The sequence below is a fragment of the Melopsittacus undulatus genome, chromosome 1 (genome assembly GCF_012275295.1).
Source record: "Melopsittacus undulatus isolate bMelUnd1 chromosome 1, bMelUnd1.mat.Z, whole genome shotgun sequence".
Classification (NCBI taxonomy): domain Eukaryota; kingdom Metazoa; phylum Chordata; class Aves; order Psittaciformes; family Psittaculidae; genus Melopsittacus; species Melopsittacus undulatus.
This window is the reverse complement of record NC_047527.1, coordinates 134807758-134829747: the sequence shown is the minus strand read 5'-3', so window position 1 is coordinate 134829747 and position 21990 is coordinate 134807758. Positions and strand designations below refer to the sequence as shown.

Here is a 21990-nt window from a genome sequence, read left to right as displayed (position 1 = left end):
GGAATGTGGGTTAGGATTTAGGAGGAAGAATGTAATGTTTTTGATCTAGGACTCAAGTTGCACTTGTCAATCCGTTCTTGATGTGTCTCAGACTCGCTGTAGTGCAATGAAATATTAACTGTTCTTACTACTGTATGTAAAGCGAAGGAATAATTACTGACTGCATAGGAGTTCAATGCCATCATTCTGTAACTTCCCTGAAGGCAGAAAGAGAAAAAGCAACCCATAAACCACAAAAATTGAGGATTCCATGCTACCTAGGCTTTTCATGATTTTAATTTGTGATAGCAAATTTCAAAATCATGGTAGAAATTTGTCATATAGAGAATAAATATTTTATGCCTGTCCCACACTTGTAAAATCTCTTTTCTGAAAGGTGTGAACAGTTATGATTATTTAAATGGAGTAACTTTTAAAAAGCAACATGTTGATGTGCTTAAAAGTCACTAATCAGATTTTTCCCTTTTAAAAAAGGTGGTGGATTTTCAGTGTTATTTTCAGCAAATATTGATTGAGCACCCTGTGCTTATATTTTTGCAAGAAAGGAATTATATTTATTGGAGAAATTATATTTACACTGTAGGTGTAAATATTTCAATTGGTAGAAAAAGCAAATAAACATTTAATTTCTCCCTGTTTACAGGGGTAACTAATGTGTGTGTATATAGGGTTGGGGTACACAGAGGTTAGAAGAAAAGCTAATCATCTGAAAGAGTGTTTTTTTTCTTTTCTTTTCAATGATAACATCTGGACTGTTAAATTATCGTTACCTCCAGCTACAAATCTTGCCCACATATGTCCTAATTATTTCAGAATGTGAAGGATGCAGGATTGGAGTTTCTGGTTCAGGCCAGTTCTTCTACTGCCTTTGGTTCATTTATTCATTATAGCCATAAAATCAACTTGGAGTGGCACAGGGGAAATTTTGATAGTGGCTGTGAGACCCCTCAGCATGTAAGATTGTGTTTGGATTTTAACACTGTATAGAGGATTAAACAGCTCATTTTTATGTTACATGTCAATATACCTGGTTGCTTATTTTGTTAAAACATTTTATTTGCCTGTATTTATAAGCAAAATGGGTGGCAGTCATTTTTAACAGGCCTGAATGTCTTGTAATCTGGTTTGAGCACATATCTTGGGAATCTGAGTACTGTTATTGTGCAGATTTTGTTTCTTAGTGTAGGGAATAACAGGGATAGCAATGTGCTTCCATATGTGAAATCCTGTGAAGAAAGCAAGAAGAAAATACTGAGGGTGCATTGAATTGATTTTTGTCCTCCTTCCAGTTGTTTATGGTTTTGCACTGAAACAGCCTATAAAAAAGCCTTGGGCATAGTGTATAGGTAAGGTGGCCATCACAGCCCTGCTTATGGCATCATACTCTGGCAAGTCCTTGGGAAATGTAAGCTACAAGTTCCTTTGGAACTCTATAGACTCCTACTCTGCATGTTTAAATGTCTTCAGAGGGCGAGATACTGGCTCTTACACAGATGCTGTTATAAGGGAAAAGAGGCCGTATTGCTAGATGTGTCAGCGATCAGGATTTCAAGGACTTAGCATGTCAGCATCAGCCTGTGGGAATGTTCAGAAATCCTTAAGAAAGGAGTCGCTCTGCCTGGAGGAAGAGCTCCAGCAAGATGCTTCTAATGAGTGCAGTACCTCAAGGATCTTTACTGGACCTGCTCAGCTTCATGTCTTCATCAGTGACCTGGAGGATATGGCAGACCATATTTTACAGATGTTAGCAAGTTGGGGGGAGCAGTTGGTACAAGCAGGGCTATTGCTCAGAAAGACCTCAGCAGGTGCCAAGAGAGGGTTGATAAGCAACTCATGAAAATCAACAAGGCCAAATGTAATATCACATGCATGGGCTTTGGGAAGGACTAACCACTGGTAACAGTACAGACTGGGGAGCAGCTCTGCTGAGAAGAATGTGGGGACTCTGGCAAGCTCACCATGAGGCAGCAACAAAGGCTAACTGCCTCCTGGGATGTCTTAACAGGAGCATTGTCAGTGAAGAGAGGAAAGTGATTTATCTCCCTTTACTCAGCTCTCATTAGACTGCATCTGGAACAGTATCTACCCAGTTTTGGGCATCCCAGTTTAAAGAAGGCACGCACTGGAGCAAGTCCAGTAGCACGTCTGCAATCTGACCACGGAGCTGGAGCATTTCCCTTTGAGGATTGGTTCTGGGGACACCTGATAGCAGCCCCCTGATACCTAGAAGGAAGTTATGGAAGAGGCCCAGATGGCCTTTTTTTGGGAGGGTGAGAGATAACTGTCTGGTTGAGTTTGGCTTATTTTGCCCTGCCAGTATGAGATGCATGAAGAAGCTAAATATTGTGAACAGTAAGAGCTATGAGACATGTAGGCAGAGGGGAAATACAGAAGAAGAGTAATGAGACATTAGTTGTTGTGTGAGCAATGGAGCAGAGAACCTTGACCTATAGAAAAAGTGGGATTTTGTAGGTAGCTAGTCATGGCACAACTTGTGTCAGATTGGAGCATCATTTTTCAGAAAATATATGATTTTTACTTCCACATTTAATTGAGCAGTTCCATGAAAACTTACAGCACCAGCTTTCCATCAGAAATTGCAAAAATTATATTTTATTATTGATTACTATAGGAATGTTCATAAAGTTGAAAGAATTACAGCTTTATGAAAAATTTAAAATAAATCCTGATTTTTATATTTTTGTTTTAAGGATTCAGAAAGAACTCGCAGAAATTACATTAGACCCTCCTCCGAACTGTAGGTAAGTTCACATGGATTTAATTAATTTGGAATATGGAAATGGATTATATAGAATTATAGAAACTGCATAATTTTTTGGAATAACTTTTAGCTATTCCTTCATGCTGATGACTTAGTAATTTTGGAACATGATAGATATGATATTGTGATAGATAACATGTTTGCCTACCCACAGGGAACTGATATGGTAACATACTTTCTGGTAACAGAAGTGATGGTAAAAACTGATGAATCCTATGATGCATTAATAGATATGGGTAAAAATCAAATCACCCTCCATTTAAGGTATTAAATCAATAGCCTTTTGTCTGGTTCTATAAAGTCTAATCTCTGTGACAGTTGCTGCTATGTTTGATTCCTTTTTATCGTGAATTGTTAACATACTGTGAATATAATGGAGAAGGGAATTTGTTACAGGCACAAAGTATTATTAATCTTCTGACTGTGCTTCTGGTGATCAACTATGCTATTCAGTGGAAACTTCCTAAAGTGGAGTTTATCACAGCACAGCCTTTCTAATAATGACTTCACGCTTGTTTTGCTTTCGGTTTGTTTTGTGGTTTGGTTTTTTTTTTTTTTTGGTCAGGTTTGTTTACTTTTGATGTGTTTAAAATTGGCTTTGAAATGAGTAATGAGGTAGGCCTAGAAACCCTTGCTGCCTGGTGGCCGGGCAGTATACAGTTGTTTTTAGATGGCTGTCTCGTGCTTCTTATCTGTCAGCTTGACATATGGTCAGTGTTGGAGCTGGGCCAGGGCTGCACAGTGCTGCTTAAAGGAGCCCCTGCCACTGCATATCTCGTGGTGAGAGGCTGGGCTCAGTGCAGATGAGTAGCTTCCATCCAGACCTGCAAACCTATTTCAACTGATGTGGTTAGTAGGATTCATTCTATTAGTGCAGTAAAAAGTAAAATTGATAGAAATGGCTGATTGCATGCAGCTCTTATAATTAATCCCAGTAAGTTTCTAACTAAGCAACTGGTAGTAAAAATGACAGCTTTATTGTTTCAGTCTCTTGGCAAAAGTATGTGTGAGAAGATAATCTAACAAGATTTGATATGGTTGTGCTGAATCTCAAGATATAAGTCAAGTGGCTACATACTAAAGTGCTGCGTAGTGAAGTAGCCTTGCAGTAATAGTGTTCAAAGAGTATTTCAGTCAATTAGGATGAACAGTTCTTTTCCAGATAAAACATTTTAATAGCTAAGCTGTTCTGTCATACTTATGACTGTGTGTGAGTCTTCAATCACATCAAAGCTGTTTCAAATGGCAGATTTTACTTCAGTGTTGATGACTGATGCCTATTAGTGGATTGATTTGCTGAGATGAATATAAAACTTCAGTCTACTGTAGAATAATGTGTAAGTCTATGAACTGAGTCTAGAGGTTTATAGTTTTCAGGGCAGTGTCATTTGTTCTAGTTTTCTGAATCATTCCCTTTATAAGAGAGCAGTTGTTTCAGTATACCAGATATGTTAGTTTGAATTCCTGTTGCTAGCAAGTGTAAAGTGAGAGTTGGTTGTCCGAGTGGAAAGCCCTGTGGTGACTCGGGATTTCAAACATAAAAAGTGAGCTGGAGATTTCCTCTGCAGTTTTTGTTTGGTTTTGTTGTTTGTTTTTTTTTATTAATTATTTATGCTAATGATAAAATAACTATAAAGTACACTGTGTGATGCTGTTCTGCAGAATCAAAAATTACACTGAACTTTGTGTCTGCTGCTTTAACATGGTTCTTAAGATGCAGAACTATTTCATGTTGTGATCTTGATAAATAACCGTTAGTAACTTTACTATTAGCAAATGTTTTCATAGTAAATATGGAATCACTTCATTTAGCTTTATGTTCTGTTGACATAGTCTAAACAATGTTTTCATTTAAACTTCATCTATTTTTCTATTATAGTTAAATATTACAAAATAAATACATCAGCCAGACAGGATTCTTCAGCATAATAAAACAAGCCAAGCTTTTATAGTACAGTATCTCTTACCCTAAAGTATTGATATGTCCTTTGCTGGGTTTAGTGAAATCTAGATAATTTTTATGAGTTGTTAGATTTTTCTAGTAACAACACCCTATCATATTTCAAAGATTTCCTTACAGATGTAGCTACTTGAAATGGTTGTGATTCCAGCTTACCTTCACTATTTGTCATCTTTTACATATAAAATAAATCATGATTGGGCAATAGGACTATGCTAAGTCCCGAAACTAAATGTCACAGAAGATGTGAAGAAAAACAGTAGTAGTCAAGAATACCCTCTAAGCGTTTATTTAAAAAGTTCTGATAAGCAGGGTTTTGAGCTGAATTGGAACTTGGGTGGAATTTTTTAAGGTGTGTTGCAAGTCTTTTTGTGAACTACAGCAAGCCAGAGCTTTAGGTTTGTCTCATTCAGGAAAAAACCCAAAGTGGAACAGTAACTGTAGTACAGTAGCATCCTATAATGGTACGATAGGCTACACAGTCAGTACAATCTCCAAGGGAGTTGCAGCTTCCACTTCAGCTGCAATCTTAACACTTCCCCTGCCTCATCCCCACTAAGAGAATAGGCTGTATAATCTTGTTTGTCTGGGAGACAAAAAAAGTCTTGCTCACACATGCCTTGTAATTGGCAGATTATCACTGCTGTGACTTGCAGCATATTTCCAAAACTGTGGAAAGCTGTGGATTTCAGAGTTCCTATAAAAAAAAAAATCTGTCATGTTTGGCTTTAAAAGAAGATTTAATGTTATAAGGCATTCGAGTTGTCTGCCTCCATAGATATTCCTATTCTGTAGTTTAGGTTCTGGGCAATTGCAAGAGTCCTCTTGACTCCACAAACTTTGGATCATTTCTCAGGACTGAGGATGTATGATGTTCTAAGTCAGAAAGTCAGGCTGGGGGGCATGTGGGAGTTGAGCAGTGTAATCATTGCTGTTCCTGGAGGAAGGCATGTCATAAAGAAGCCTGTTATACTTCATATTTAACAGGAAGAACTGCATGTATTGTTGTGTCCCATCCCTCTGTCTCCCTCCCAGTTACTTTTTCATAAAGCTCAATTTACTGTTAAGGAGAGTCCTGAATGCTAAGTGGGTACATTTGTATTGTCACATATCACTTCAGCATAGTGAAATTTTGTCAGGAGATGGTATACTTAAATTGTAGGCATTTGCTACTCTTCACTTTTTATCCTCATTGAAATATCAAAGCTTGATTGCTAGAAATGTTGCACATACTTTAACTCTGAGTAGTGCAGAGTATACCTTTTCTCACTGGTGATAAACCCCTCATATTTAAGTGTCATTTTCATATATTGACTTGCTGAAAGAGGGGAATGGTCAGGAGTTCTTGTAGCTAGAATAATGCCTTTTCAAATTTTCACATTTGGACTCTATCTTGTCCAAGAGAATAGATTTCTTAGAATATTACATCTATTGTCAGCACTGTATAGTATTTCTCTTCTCACTGGCAAGAGAGCAACATCTCTGTGGCAACTTATACCAATTGCTTACATGGGAAACTAATATTTGGAAAGTATTTCACGTATTTTTAGCTTCTTTCAATGTGAACTTAGCAGCTGGAAACAAGGAGGGCCAGCACAAAGTGAATAGCAGCTCTCTGTGGACACCACTTGGAGTAACTGCTCAAAATTTTCCGATTAAGTCACTGTTGTTACCTATTTTCTTCATATTTTCTTTTAATATTCTAGCATATTTGTCACCATTCTTCTCTTTCCTGTGTATTTATTGCAGTTCCTTTGTGTTGTACATTTTTTCCTCCCGTAGGAATATGGACGGTGCTTAAGGCTCAGAAATATACTTTAAAGGACTGTGCAGCTTAGTGGGTAAATTGACTGGCTCTCGTTCCAGAGCAATCAGTTAAAAACCCTGCGTGTAGTCTTATCTCTTCTATTAGTTTGGAATCATTACATTTAATTCCTTGCTTCTTATACTATCTACAGAGTTGATAAACAACCAACATCTTAGTATTTTGCTTGTGAAAACTAATCACATTGAAAAGACTTAAAACACAGTTATTTTTGAGGTAATGTACAGAAGAGCCAAGTGGAATGGCAAATTATTCATCTTGGCTTAGGGAGAGAGGTCAGCGTGCCTGATGAATGCTTCTTGTGTTATTGACTGTATGGAGTCCAACATTCCTGTTCAGTATCACTCTGACTGTTTTTGCTGAAGTGTTGAATCTAGGATCTTCATAACTCTGATAACGTGAATTCCATAAATTTAAGTTACTGTTCTTTGGACCATTTGTTTAAACTCTTGCTTAGTGCTACTTTAAAGTTAAGGAGACAGCACAAGTGCCAGGAGCAGAAAACAAATGTTAGGACAATTTCATGGGAAGATTGGGAGGGAGAAGATTGTCAGCCTTGCTCTACAGTGCAGAGATAGAAGTATGGCTACCTAGAGCAGCAGATGCAGCAAGTATCTAATGTGCTGGCCTGGCCTACTTGAGTCTCCTTCCTTCCCTTTCACCTGAGGAACTTGTTAAGGAGGTCTTTCCCTCCTCCCTATGCGTACACACACATACACTCTAGCATATGGAAACTCACATAGCTTTCCAGCATGAGCAAAGAGATGCCTTAGTTTTTCAGATCATATGCTTACAACACCAGTTTGACTTGGGGGGCTGAATAATTTTGGCTGTATGTGTTTGCTTAAAATATTTAAATAAATGTGAAAAAAATATTTGGAGAAAGCAGTGAGCAATGCCTTTTCCAAATGCAAAAACAGTTATTCTTGAGTGCTGGACGGATTCTGTTTTTAAAGCAATTTGCTCAACCGAAATTTGCTTCTCTTTTAGTTAATCTCCTTGGGTTTGCAAGGAGAGTTTACATAATGATTTTTGGTAGCAATAAATGCTTCCTCAGTAACACTGGGTCTGCTTAGGTAGTATCCACTATATTTCACTACCTTTAGGTGGCTGTTGGGTTCTTTCTACTCTTGCACAGAATGCACAGGCTCCTCTGGCTAAAGAAAGGCTTAGTTCCATTTCTTCTGATAGGAATTTCATCTTAGGAGGACATAGGTACAAAATTCAAATGGAAAAAAAACTCTTCAAGATCTAGAAGCTTATATTTTTTCATTTTAAAAGGAACTGTGATCAGTGGTTTTGTTTCAGTTAGGGATGCATCAGTCTGTTGCCATAGGCACACAACTGTGATGCGTATGATGCTAATGTGAGAGCGGGATGAAAACTGGAATAAGGAATGCTTGCTTTGAGTGTTTTTCCTCACAAGCATTTCCAGCCTTCTTGGTATGAATCTGGGCTCTCTTCCCATTACATTATGTTACCCATGGAGTTTACCTTCTGCCTGTATAGGCTTACTTTGATCTGCTGTTTGTTTTCTATAACTTTCTAGAGAAAATGTGACACAGAAAAATGTATTTATCTTTGCCCAGCTAGGCCTCTTAAGAATTTACAGCAAACAGCAAAACTTAATCCAAAAGACACACATAGAGGTGGTTGACATGAATGTGCAGAATCCTGTTATATTAAAATCTGTGATGGATCAACATTCGAGGATGAGAATGAATGTAAAATGTATGAGCACTTATTGCAACTGCTTAATTTTTTAATTTTGATTCCCTTTCTGCTTCAAAGGCAAAAAATGCATCCCAAAAACATGCACTTCAACAATTACACTGTGATTATATTCTGTAATAGCAACTATACTATATTTTATCACTTGGGTTGGATTGCATGTTTATATAACCGCTGGGGTTTTATATTTGTTACCTTGGTACCTTGAGGTACCTCGGACAAAAAGTTCAGGATATCTACTTGATTCCAATTCTGCTTGCAGTGGTGGATGCTTTTAGGATTGATTACATCCAGCACTTCACAGCTTCGGGATGTATTGCGGGTGTTGGTGCCTAGAAACCTTAGCAACTTTCATGAAGATCAGAAGGGAAGGAAAAAATGCACTAAAAGGAGCCTGCCACTGGCTGCTTGCCAGGATTGGCAACTTCACTCAGTGATGATGAAGTAAGGAACTGGCTGACAATACCCATTAATACTTCCCAGCATTACAGTACCTCCACATGATTTCTGCCAGTTGCCCCAGTTTTCAAATGCTGACAACTTCTCTGCCAGGAGGAGAGTAAAAGAGAAAATAATATTAGAACTAAGAGTACTTCCGCGAGCACTGTGTGAGTATAGATTTGGGAGGATAGGGGGATGCCAGAGCACATCCCATGGGAGAGCTAAAGCAGGGAAATGAGTGGAGATTGGGGCATAAGGATAGATCGTAATAATCACACATGCCTTGAAGCAGAAAAGGGCAGAAAAGTGCCTGAAAAGACATGGAAAGGATACGTGATATTTGCAATGTGCTTAATGTAGATTACTAAAGCTCTAGTTTAAATTGCAAGTGTGGGGAAGGTGGAGTGGCGGACTGTAACAAGGGTAAAAACAAACACTTTGATGCTTTTAGTATGGGCAATCATGAAATTTTCTTCCAGTGGTTTCATACTGAGCTGCAGCTGGTCTTTGTAAGTCAGTCTCCTAGCACAAGCAGAATCCTCAGCGCTTTCAGCATCAGATTGTTTTAGACTACTTTCCATTGACATTTCTTTTGCCCTCTCCTACATGGCTAAACAAAGTTGAGGGGTTTGCTTGGTTGATTTTTTTCCCCTGCATGCCTGAATTTGGTTTATAACATAAAACTGACAAAATATATGCTTGTTTTGCAATCTCTTTAATACAGCCCTCACAAAATGCCAGAAAAAAACCTCTCCCCCCAGAAAACCTTAAAAGTGTGTTAAATAAACAGTCCTTGCTTGCCAACAAGGGAAACATAACCACCCTGGCTGAAACTTTGCATCATTGTTCAGAGCCTTTGCAAAGAAATACCTAGACGTGTAGCTCTTAAATTTAGTTCTCTATTTCTGTGGGGTTTTTTTCCTATTCTTTTTCTAAATGTAAACTAATGTCTTGTATATAAAACTGCATATGGACCAGTTTCTTTACAGAAATTTGACAAAGCACAGTTATTTGTAAGTATAACTATAGTAGGTACTATTGCACTGAACAAGCAGTTGCTGCCATTTTATGATAATCGTCTAACAAACATGCTTTTATTATCAACTCATTGCTGTTAGTAAGTTACTAATTATTGAATAACTGGAGAAAATAGTAGCTACTTTGTTGGCTGGGACTGACAGCATTACTGATAATGAAGTATTTGTTCCCTTAAACAAATGGCACAATCTCAGAAGTGTCTAATGCTGTTTGTTTTCAGTACACCCATCAGAATTTGAACTCTGATCTTCTATGTAATACTTAAAATTTGTTTCCTTTTTAAGAAAACTTTTAAAAAGCATCTGACAAATTCATGTTATTTCCAGAATGCCGTTGTGTACCTCATGTTCCTTCCAAAATAAAAATAGTGGTTTTCTCTCTCTTTGGAAATTTATTAGAAACCCCTAATCTTTCTCAGTTCCAGTACCACAATTCTGCATCTTTTTAACAGCTGTTAACTTTATTCCTTTAGAGTGCTTTTTTCCCCTCCCTTCTTGTTGCTGCTTTCATTTTGGTTTTACATAGATATGACAATCTAAGGCAGTGCTCTAATTCATCTTTTATACTTTGTATACGCAGAATGTGCACAGATTTACAGTTAATAGTCTGAATTTAATAAAATTGTTTTCCAAAATCTCCTGGCAGAAAAGCTGCACTTCAAGACTAAAAAGTCATGAACTAGTAACAGAGCATGCCTTACAGTGTTTCAGAAACAAACTATGAAATTGATCTGGGTGCTGCTTTCTTGGTGTGCAATAAAACTTATTTATGCTGTAGTTACACATTTGCAGCTTTGTTACAAGCTTTTGGGGGTATCTTAATTGCCTGCAGCTTTGAATCGTATCATAAACATGATTCTAATATGTTGCTAATTACAATTAAGATATCTACTTGAAATAATCTTTGTTTTCATTTTTCACTGACAATTTATTTTTTCACTTATTTACATGCTTTTAATTTTTTATTTTAACAGTTCTTGCAGCACTTTATTTTTGTTTCAAAGCTGTGGAATTGGATTAAACAGGGTTTTTTAAATACTTCCATGTTGCTTGGAAAGGAGCCAGTTACTGTGTATCAGCTTAATAGAAACCATGCCTAGCAGTGAGTGCCTCACATATGGCAGCTCGTGTTTGTGTGGTAAGACATTATGTATTTTAAATATTAACTTTTATATGATAGTCAAATTTATGCCAAAATCTGAAGTTTCTTTTGATTAATGTTAACAAAAATAGCGAGCCAACTGTTTCTGGGTTTTAGGAGAAATATGTAATTAAATACATAATTTACTGTCTGTTCCACACAAAGGCCATATTTATGTGGCCTTTATTAACTTGAGATGCATACTGTGCCTAGAGAAGACTATAGGTGAGGGATAATACTCTTTCTTGACACTTTTAGCCTTTTAATGTTGTAAAGATTGTGGAGGCCAAGATGATGACTGTGTAGCTAAGACTGAAATGTAAGGGTTTGTGCTTAATTTAGGAGACTGAATTATATTTGAAGAGTAAATGGTACACAGTTACATCAATTATTCTTTGAGTAACACTTGACGCAGCTAACAAAGCTTAAATTTCTCAAGGCTTTTTTTTGTTTTGTTTTTATTATTTTATTATAATTTTAATCATTTAAAATTTGGTATAACTTTTATGAAATGCAGAGATTTTAAAGGCATTTGTTCTGGATTGTCTGGCTGTAGACAGACTTTTGTACAAAATTCAGCAGTGACTTATGATGGAATTTCTTTCTCAGAAAATAATGTTCACTGGGGAAATTTTGAATAGTTTAATTCTTCCAAAAAGATTGCCTCCTTTTAGGTTATTGGTGAAGGAGGGCTTTTTATTTCTGCATATTAGCTGATGTTTCATTTAACTTTTTTGTTTGGGAGGTGTTGACAGTAATCACCACTGAAAATATGCATCATAAATCTAATAGATATTATTATCATTCTTATAACTTAAAAATTGCTGAAGAAAATTCTTTTCTTTCTATGACACTAGGGAAGTATCTTCCGCATCAATCATAATTATATGGGTAATGCATATAAACCCATTGTAACAAATTGGATTTATTTTACATTTTAAGGTGTTCTAATACTCAAATGGCAAATAAATGTTTTATTACCCTAGTTTATGATTAGTCTGTTTATACATAAGAAGGAAGTCTTTGGGACTTCATGTGCCAGAGCTAAATAGGTTTATTTTATTTATGGTTTTGTGGATAATTGCAATACACTTAGTATGATGTCAACTATATGGTCATTTAATGGATCACATAAACGTGATCCAGAGAATTTAAAAATGCTGTACAGTCTCACTATTTGGTGTCTTGGGTAGCCTAAAGAGGATAAATACATGTATTGCTTATAAATTTAAGTATGTCATAACCCTTGAAAAGAGGATGGATGGAATGTAATCTATTTTGTTTTCAGACAAGTTTATGACTGAAAAATTAGATGTCTGCCTGACATGCAATTTCAGATTTGTTGAGATAAATAATTGATTGCTAAGCTCGTGGCTGTGGCATTTAGCTTTGCAAATCAGGGATAAAAGGATAAAAAGGAAGTTTCAAATTTGGGGCTTGCAGCCAGTGGTTCCAAGGAAAAATAGCAGCAGAACCACCATGGTCAATGCAGTGCTACCTTTTCCAGTAACATAAAGTAAACATGGATGGGATTTGTTAAATGCTCTGAGTTAAACTGTTGGAGTTAACTGGGCTTGAAGTTTGCACATGAATTTTGACTGAGTATTTAGCATGAGAATGGACCATTCCCATTATTTCAGATGTTGTTGGATAGCTTGAAAAGAAGGGCATTCTTGTCTGGACTTAGTGTGGAAGGGTGTCTAGCTTTTGATTCCTGAGGAAGTGTTAGCCTTGATCCATGTTATACAGGGATAATTTATTTTTTCTGCAGTAGACATCATAGTAGATACTTGGGGTTGCTCCTTCAAAACACTTTGTGGGAGTGTACCTTTTGGCATTGCATCTCCCATCCTAGAGGACTGCTTTTGCTGTCTGGGTCAGAAACCCAAGTGTGGCTTCTTCCATCTCCTGCATGCAATCAGCCATGTTGCCTGCCAAAAGCAATCCTCTGGAGTTACTTTGTGCCTAGGGTACAAAGAGCAGTTTTTTTGCCTTGACTCTTTCCTGAGATATTGTTTAAGATCTGCCGTAGTTTGGCTCAGAGAAGACAGCCAGCTCTACTGGGGGGAAAACCCAACACCCAACGTGCCCCCCCAGAATTAACCATTTGCTTATCTGTGTTCTGTTACAGATAAAATAAGACCTGTCAATCTATAAAAATATTTATAAAAGAAGGCTTGCTTCACTGGCATGTCTCATTCACGGCAATGTCCTGTTGGTAGCAGGAAGAACAGTAAAACACTTTGACACAGAGCATGCACATTACAAAAGTGAAGTGTCAAATCAAAAATGGCTGTAAACCTTTTCAGTCACTTGTCATTGCACATTTGAAGGCTGGAAATTCTTAGAGAAGATGACTCAAGTTTCTTTCTTCCCTTCATGTCTGGGCTGCCTAGAAGGGAAGAAGCACTACTTAATATGGCATTTCAGTGGTTCATTGTGGGCGCAGCTACTATAATCCTGGTTATCGGAGTACATTCCTCAACAGCCTGTCAATACAGTGATTAAGCATCAGCGCAAGAGGACGATTTGGAATTTTGGTCCAGCATTAACTGAATTTTAGTTTGAGCATCTTTGTTGTTGTTTGTGTTTTTGCTGGGTTTTATTTGGTTTTTTAGTTTGTAAACTGTAGTTTTTGAAGAATAAGGTCAGCTGATCACACGTATCATTGGGATGGGAAACTGCCTAGCTGATAGGCATTACATAATTTACTCAAATCTCCTCTGAGTCTGGAATTACTGTAGTGTAAAACAGATTTAAATTCATGATTCAAGTATAACGACCTCCTGCACTGCAAGTCTCCCTGAGAGATATTTAGTTAATAATGTATGTTAACTGTGAGTGTTTTGGCATATATGTGTGGCATACATTTTCAGGTAGCCACAAATACAGCTTCAAAAGCCCACAATATGATGGCTGGAGAACGACGCATTTTTAAGATGTTCTGCAACAACCTGCTTTCCTCCTTGCTGGATACAAATAGCTGGGGGTTGACAGCTATCTCAGTTTCAGTAGAATCTTTATGACTTATATGATAATGATAATTTTATTCTGCTGCCAGTACAGAGCACTTTGCAGACTGATATCAAGGTTAATTGTCACTTTGAGAAGTGAAGCACAGTCTGCCAACCTGATGCTCTGCTCAGCCAAGAAAGATAATTGTTATTCAAGTAGTATTTAAATGAGCTCAAATGCTGATAAATACACAACCAAAATATTATTTTTTTTCTGTCATGTTTATTCACTGTGCTAAAGAATGAGGTCATCATTGTGTATCAATTTCGCTAATGGACGCTGTAGTAAATACATGCTGAGTTATTTACAGAACTTACAAGGGATGGGTTTCCCCCCTTGTGGGCTGTGGGGAAACACTTAAAGCTTGAGTTCCTCTTGTCAACACATCCTAATTCTTTTATGTCTGTGGTTGCTTTTAGCAGTTGTACTGTTACCTTATATATGAATCCTTATGCACTATGACCTGACTTTTACTGACACATTGAGAGGTTTAAAATTTCATAGAATAATAGAATCAACTAGGTCAGAAAAGACCTTTACAATCATAAAGTCCAAGCTTTACCCAAGCTTTTACCAAGCTTTTTAGATTTGTACTAATTTCTGCTATGCATTGCAATTCTTAGGGTTATGCAATGCTCCATGTATCTCACATTGATTCTACAGCTTTTAATTTTTCCCTCTAGATTTGGGGAATCGCAAGCAGCCCAGATAAATAATGTAGAAACATGGAAACATTATTTTCAATTAGCAGGTTGAGGGTTTTTTGTATCCTTAGTAGGTGCATAACTTTTTAAGGGAGCTGAATATGCAACAGTGTAGTCCTATATCATAGGGAGCCACGAGGCTGTCCCAAAATCTGGGACTGCCTTTGTTCAATTTGCATAACCCCTTTCACCTTAGAGGCTTCAAAATTAAGATTTTACCCTGTAGCTTTCCCTCTTTTTGAAATATTTTAATTGAAGAGAATGCACGAGCTTTCTTCTATCTGCTGACCCCTGCCAAAGGATTACTTTTGGTTTTCCCCACTGTACTGTTTAAAAATTATTAGCTACAGTGGTCCCTTAGCCTTGAGAATTCTTCATTTACTTCTGAGCAGCAGTAGCTCTATGTTGATGCTCACACTGCTGTTCTTTACTGCATTGCCAAATGGATTTTTTCCTTATTCATGTGAAAACTTCTGGTTTATATTTGGTGATTTGTTTGTTACTAGTATGTCAGTGAAGTGGTTTCTGTTTGCTTGGGGCTTTTTATTACTAGAATGTTAATTTCATGCAATTTTGGGGCTAAATTAATAACTGATGTAACTCTACCAAACAGATTGTATTGTAACTAGATCAAAAATGTGCACAAAGCACAGTAAAATGATAGAATAGTCACTTTGAAGCCTTCATGAAGTAGAGATAAAATAAACTTATCTTAGTGGCTTATGTCAGGGGAATGATTTCTGTCCTTGACCATCCATAAATTCCTGGCTGAGATGTTTGCATACTATTACTTTGTAGGAGGACAGGTCATTACTTACTGGTAAGAGACCACTTACTCATTTATTCTGTTATTTAATATGCATTTTAGTCCCGTGGCTAAGAAATATAAATTCTTAAGTGGATAATTTTCACTCCTAAGCACTTCCATATGTTTTTGTAACATTACTAGGTTCTGTATGGCTTAGCAGCTTTTCCACATGACTAATGAAGATTTTAACAAACAAAATGGAAAAAGGCCAACTTGTAATTGTTAGTACAGAAGTGTAATCAGGCATAGATGGTTTGTTTGTAATAGCTCAGCAATAGAAGAATGTTTCAAAGAGAAGACACATGGAGATGATTAGTAAGTACCACAGTGATGTGAGACTGTCCAACTACAGAAGCAGTCTAGTTGAGTTATTCATATGAAGACTTCAGTATATCCTTTCCTTTTTCTTATCATAAAGGGCACTGATATTGTCAAATTTTAGTAGCCATTTACACCGAGTTACAAAGAAAAAATAAAAGGAAAGGGGTTTTTGCTTGGATAAATGGATATGTTGTACAAGTGTAGTGAATACTACGTGTTGTAAAAACTACCAAACTGACTACAGTTTATGCAAATACGAAAAGGTGAAAAGTATCTGGCAGGAAGACAGTTACTTTTAAACATTAAAATGTTAATTAGATGTATATCAAAGATATAAGTAACTTCAAGATTTGTATTGTAGCAGTTATAAAGGCTACAAAATGAGCATTGTTTCTGACTGTGTATTGATTGAAATGAAGAAATGGAATTGAAAATATCAATGCATTGTTATAAGGAATGGAGAGGAGACTTAGTTGCATAATAGTTGTTGTTACTGCTTTTCAATTTATTTTCCTGAATTTGTTGGAAATAAGTTTTAAAACAACCACCCCCAAAAAAAAAACCAAACAAAAACCCAACTGAAGCAACAAAATAAAACCCACAACTAGGAAGGAAAAAAACCCATCAAGCCCACAACCCAAAACAAACCCGTGAACTGTTACTGAGTTTGCGCACAATACTGAATATATTTGATTCATAAAACCATGCTGTTGCTTGGTCAGTTGAATAAATATAAAACTTCTTGCATTTCACTTCCAGAATTTTCATGGTCCCTAGCTATTTCAGGTATCATTTCGTGTCTTCTGTGGCAAGCTTGAAGATACCATGCCACTGTGAATTCTTCCTACCTTCAGCTCAGTCCTAGAAAGTGGTCATTCTCTTGAGAATTCAATATCAAATCTAGAATAATTGTATAATGAATAGAGGAAAGTAAACTTGCTGTATGTCTGTCTGTGGAGAAACAATATATTAGTGTCTGATTTTTAAGAGTAAATGACATTCAGTCTTAAAATTTCCATTGAGTTTACAGATTAATTTGCTCACCATTTCACTTGCCCTTTAGCAAAACAATTGGCTTCCAAGCCTTGTGCTGTTTTCTTCCAGCTTCTGCTATGTGTCCTTTCATCCTCTTGACACAATGACTTAAATCATCAGATTTATCTAAATATGCAGGCCACGAAAGCTGATGAATTGGTTGAATTAGTTTTAAACTGATTTTAATCATAAACTGTCTAGATAGATTTTTGAATTCTTTCATTTCTGTCTTATTTAGTGTTATATTAAGTCTATTGATTTTAAACTGGATCAATGTAAACCTTATTTCTAAATGTTCCTTCAGCTTTTTTACTGATTTAGCTAAAAATAGTTTTAAATCAATGTTTTTCTTCAATGCTGCAAATTTATTCATAGGCAAGCCTTCAGCTAGGGAAGGGAAAACAGTAAGCCCAGGAACTAAGTAGTGTGTTGGGGAAATGTCAGCTAAGTGTAGTTAACTTCCTCACCTTTACAAACTGTATTAGTTTCAATGATTCTATTTGACAGGAGCTTTATTTTAACACAAAAGACATTTTTTGGTGGCAAGGTCAATATATGTTGTACAATATCATTTTTATGGCATCTGCTGTACAGTTTCTGTTAAATTGAGATTCTGTAACAAGGAGAAGGCTCAGGGGAATCTCAACAAAGTGTACAAATGCCTAGAAGGTGTAAGGATGGAGCCAGTGGTGCCCACTGGCAGGACCAGAAGCCATGGGCGTAAACTGAAACACATCTGAAACAGTTTTTTTGCTGTAAGAGTGGCAGGTTGCCCAGAGAGGTTGTGGAGTCTCCATCCTTGAGTTATTCAAAAGCCATCTGGACAAGATCCTTGGCAACTGGCTGTAGGCAGCCCTGTTTGAGCAGGGGGGTTGGACCAGATGATCTCCAGAGGTCCCTTCCAACCTCAGCCTTTCTGGGATTCTGTGATAAATACAATGTAATTTGTTTGGGTTTTTCCCTGTTGAAAAGGATGAATATTGCAGCATTTTTGAGTTGACAGGTCATTAAAAATCTTAAGAGCCAGTTTATCTACTTTGGTTTTGACAAAGTATATAAACTGTATATCATCTGAAACAAAGAGGGTGAGGTGCTGTTTAAAAATAGGCTCTATGTGGTGCTTGGCTGAGGTTCTGGGAGTTTAGCTTTATTTCATATATAAGCATCTTCACAGAAAATTTTTCTTTCGTTTTTACCTTAAGTAATCATGTGCAATGTTTGTTGTTAGAGTTGAGTATAAATTGTGTTTGTGGATAACTGACTGAAACCGAAGGATGAACTTAGAAAAGCCACGGAATGGATGTGCAAAATCTTTGCCCTTTTTGAATTAATTGGTAATTTTTGATCTGACATTTGAATGCACTAATTAAATCTTTCACTGAAAATTTTGCAGAGCTATTTTGAGCAACATGCAGCTACTTTACTCACCTGGATTGTACTGCTTTATATTTAGACTTCTAATAAATGAAATTGTCCATCTTGTCTTTTAATAGCAAAGTTTAATGTTAAGAGCTTTCACTTACTTGTTTCAGTGAAGTATACATATGGTATAACACTGTTCTTTATCTTGAACAGCTGGGTTTTTTTTCCACACTTGAAAGGTACTGGGCTCTTTGCATTTATTGTGTTTCCTTTTGAATCAAAACCAAGAACCAGCCAGTTCCTTAAGGTTATCTAAAGCTGAAACTCCTCTTAAAAATGTAAACCATTTTATATACTCAGACACATTTAAACTCAGGTACAGGAAGAGATCAGTCAATTACTAACTTCAGAGAGATCCTGCAGAACTGCCAACCCCGTTACTATCAATGGTGTGGCTCCTGGTCTGCATGATGGAGGATCCCTGCATTCTCTCCCTGCTACCCCAAAATGGCAGTAAATGCTTTAAAAAAACCCAGACATATTACTCAATGTTCTTTTATATCAGAACAGTAAACATTCTAGTCCTTTTATTTGCTTCTAAAAGCAGTAACTAAATAGCTCAGCAAAAAGGAGTAAATGATATACTTAAACTTTAATTGCCTTACAACAGTATTCAATCAGCAAAAAATGCCTTACTGTTGAGACATAGAGCATCTGGTAGGTTAGATGAATAGGCATTGAATATGTCTAGACCTGTGCCAGCTCTGTACAGTCCTGTCATGTGCCACTGTATTAAGTTTCTGAAGATGACTCTAAAGAGGCAGGAGTGGCATTCCTCAGGTGGAAAATCATAGAATCATAGAATAGTTAGGGTTGGAAAGGACCTTGAGATCACCTAGTTCCAACCTCCCTGCCATGGGCAGGGACACCTCACACTAGACCATATCACCCAAGGCTTCATCCAACCTGGCCTTGAACACTGCCAGGGATGGAGCATTCACAGCCTCCCTGGGCAACCCATTCCAGTACCTCACCACCCTAACAGTAAAGAATTTTTTCCTTATATCCAATCTAAACTTCTGCTGTTTAATTTTTCACTGAAGATGAGGAAAAAGAAATGGTATGAGGGATGTGTGGAAGGATTCACCTTCTAAAAGGCTGGGAGACACTAATTTAGCATACAGACATTAAAAAAATACAATCATGCACTGATTTTTTTTGTTTGTTTGTTTGACGAATAATGCCCATTCATTTGAAAGGCTGTTTCAGATTAATATATATGTAATTTTTGATAGATTATTCTTGCTACTACAAAGCTTTGGTTCTCGAATTTCCAAGGCTTAATTAACAGTTAATGCCTTGAGTTCCATTTGATTGTCATGTTACAAATAGTAATTTTACTTAAAGTTGAAACTTTATTATTTAATTACAGTTTAATTGAGAGCAGACAGAGTAACTTCAACATTATTTTAGGCACTAGGAAAGGGAAGTCTCGTTGCCAACAGTCCAAGTACTGCTAAAAGAGAAATTTTCCTATGTTAACCCTGTCTGAAAAACCTCATGATTCCTCATGTAAGGAACAAAAGTTCCTGAAAAAGCTTTTGAAAATAGTTTTTAAATTGCTACTCAATCTAAAGCAACCAATCCAGAGGGTACATTTAACAAGAATACCTTTGCTGCCAATTTGTTCTTGTATAAACATTCATATTGTAAATAGTCATATGTTTAAGCAAGAACTCTATTTAGACCTTGTGGTTAGTGAACCTGTTTAGCATTAAAAATGCCAGTAATAGAGCAGGTGACATAGCAGTAGCCTTTTCATACCGCAGGAACTAAAAGAAACTTTATTAACCAGGTAATCCAGATAAATGTTGAAATTAAGGGGGAAACTGCATGTATTCATTGGGACTTCATTGGGTTCTACAAAAATAGCAAGAATTTATATCTAGATTGACCACTGAATTGTAGTTGCATTTAGAATGCAACAGAATACTCTTTGTAATTGCAATTCACTGAAATACTAGTGACATTAAGACAAATTAAAAAATCTCTTGGGTGCTTGAAACTGACAGCATATTTCTTACTCTGATTGCTTCCATTGTTTCTTCCCAAGTACTTCGAAAACTGGCTTTCTAAAGTTTTTGGTAACAAGATGTCCATTTTTTTGCAGTGTTTTGTGGTTTATTCTGGCCACTTCAGTTACCTTTGTTTGCTTATTTCTTTACGTTTTGCTGTTTCTTGTTTCAGAGGGGAGGTGACCCTTCTGGATTTCATAATTTAGATCTATATGGGTAAAATTAACAATACCGGACTGTGTTCTTGGAGTATAAAATTCAGTTGTCAATATTACTTAGTTATTAGAACAATCTGGCAAGACTTTGGACAGCATCAACCAGTATTCTCCTGACCAAATTCTGAGCCTGGCAAGGGAGAAAGAAAGCTGGAAGACTTTCCTATCTGGCATTTGCATACTTTGAAGGATAAGGGAGTACGGACACAGGCTGTTCTGTGCCAGCTAGCTTTAGTGCCAACAGAGAGTCCTGGCCTATTTAATTTACTGTTATAGGCACAGTCTGATACACCACCATGAACAGAAACTGTAAATCTGGGCACCTTTCCATGCTGAGGGCATACACATATATATGAGGGGTTATATGTCATTTGTCTATTAGATTACTTCCAGGTTTCCCCCTTACTGCTGGGTGCTGTTGAAAGAATAACTTTTACAGCTGTGATTGGGCTGTATTTACTCAGAGTGAGGAATACCAGGTGATGCTGGGAAATACCTTGGTGCACCATGGTTTTGCATAATTGTCTAGACAGGATGTTTTGGGAACATAACCCACTCTTCTGAATGCAGTGTTGTGTTAGTATTATGGTATTGCTACGCAGCAATAATATAGTTATTCATGTCTCCTAAAACATGAACTTATTAACACTGATGTTAAAAGGTGATAGAAATTTCATTAAAATCATGTGTGAAGTAAAAAGGACCCCGTGGGCTAAAAGGGAACAGCTGGGTTCCTGGCTTGTACCAAAAGAGCAGAAGTTTGGCATGTGAGTCCAGCTGACTGCCAAGAAATACCACCCATACCCTGTTTCATTATTTGGGGCTGTTGGCATTGATGATGGTCACTGTTACCTTGCAATGTGGAAAGACTATTCTAAGGCTGTCATTTTAGGTATGTCTGTGTGACTTTCCAGATTGTGTCAAAAGGTGATATGAGAGACTGAAAAAAATTACACCTTCAGCTTTTGTTGGCCAGAAATACAAGACTTTACTTTGCAATGGCAGAAAATGGTGCTTTTGCAAGTTTAACTTCTTGTATGTAAAATGCCTGAGAAGAGCTTCCGTCCTTTCCAAAGCAGTGTGGTTGTTAATGTGGTCAAAATTTATCAAAATGTGCATTCCAGCTCTTTAAGTGACTGCTCAATGACTTTTTACATAGGAGCATAATTGATGGTGTCAGTTTTAATAAATAATTCAGTAGTTCTTTCTTTTTGATTGTATAGCAGTATTTGTGGATAATAGAGGTCTGAGGACTAAGTATGACTGATGAGAATGGATGGTGTATTGCTATCAATCTTGTCACTTTTTACCACATGTAAAAGTTAAATTTGAGTTATTGACCATCCCACAGCATATTCATCCTCTCAATGTGTGTGGATGAAAACCGTGCTCAGAAAGTGATTATTAAACTTTGTGCACCTGAAATAACCAATGCTACTTGTGTAGCTCCAGTGTTGGCTTTACTGATTCTATTAATATTTTATTTATTTATTTACTACATGAAGAGTGTGAAACAGGCTTGTTTAATTCTGAATTTC

General features: G+C 36.8%; 1 protein-coding gene across 1 annotated transcript in view; it reads left to right on the top strand.

The window, feature by feature from the left end:
• LOC101881597 (ubiquitin-conjugating enzyme E2 E2) overlaps positions 1 to 21990 on the top strand; it is a 206667-nt gene that overhangs the window by 10313 nt on the left and 174364 nt on the right. Inside the window, exon 3 of the mRNA XM_034067852.1 lies at positions 2712 to 2762. Within this exon, the coding sequence (XP_033923743.1) occupies positions 2712 to 2762 (51 nt within the window). The remainder of the gene's footprint in view (positions 1 to 2711; positions 2763 to 21990) is intronic.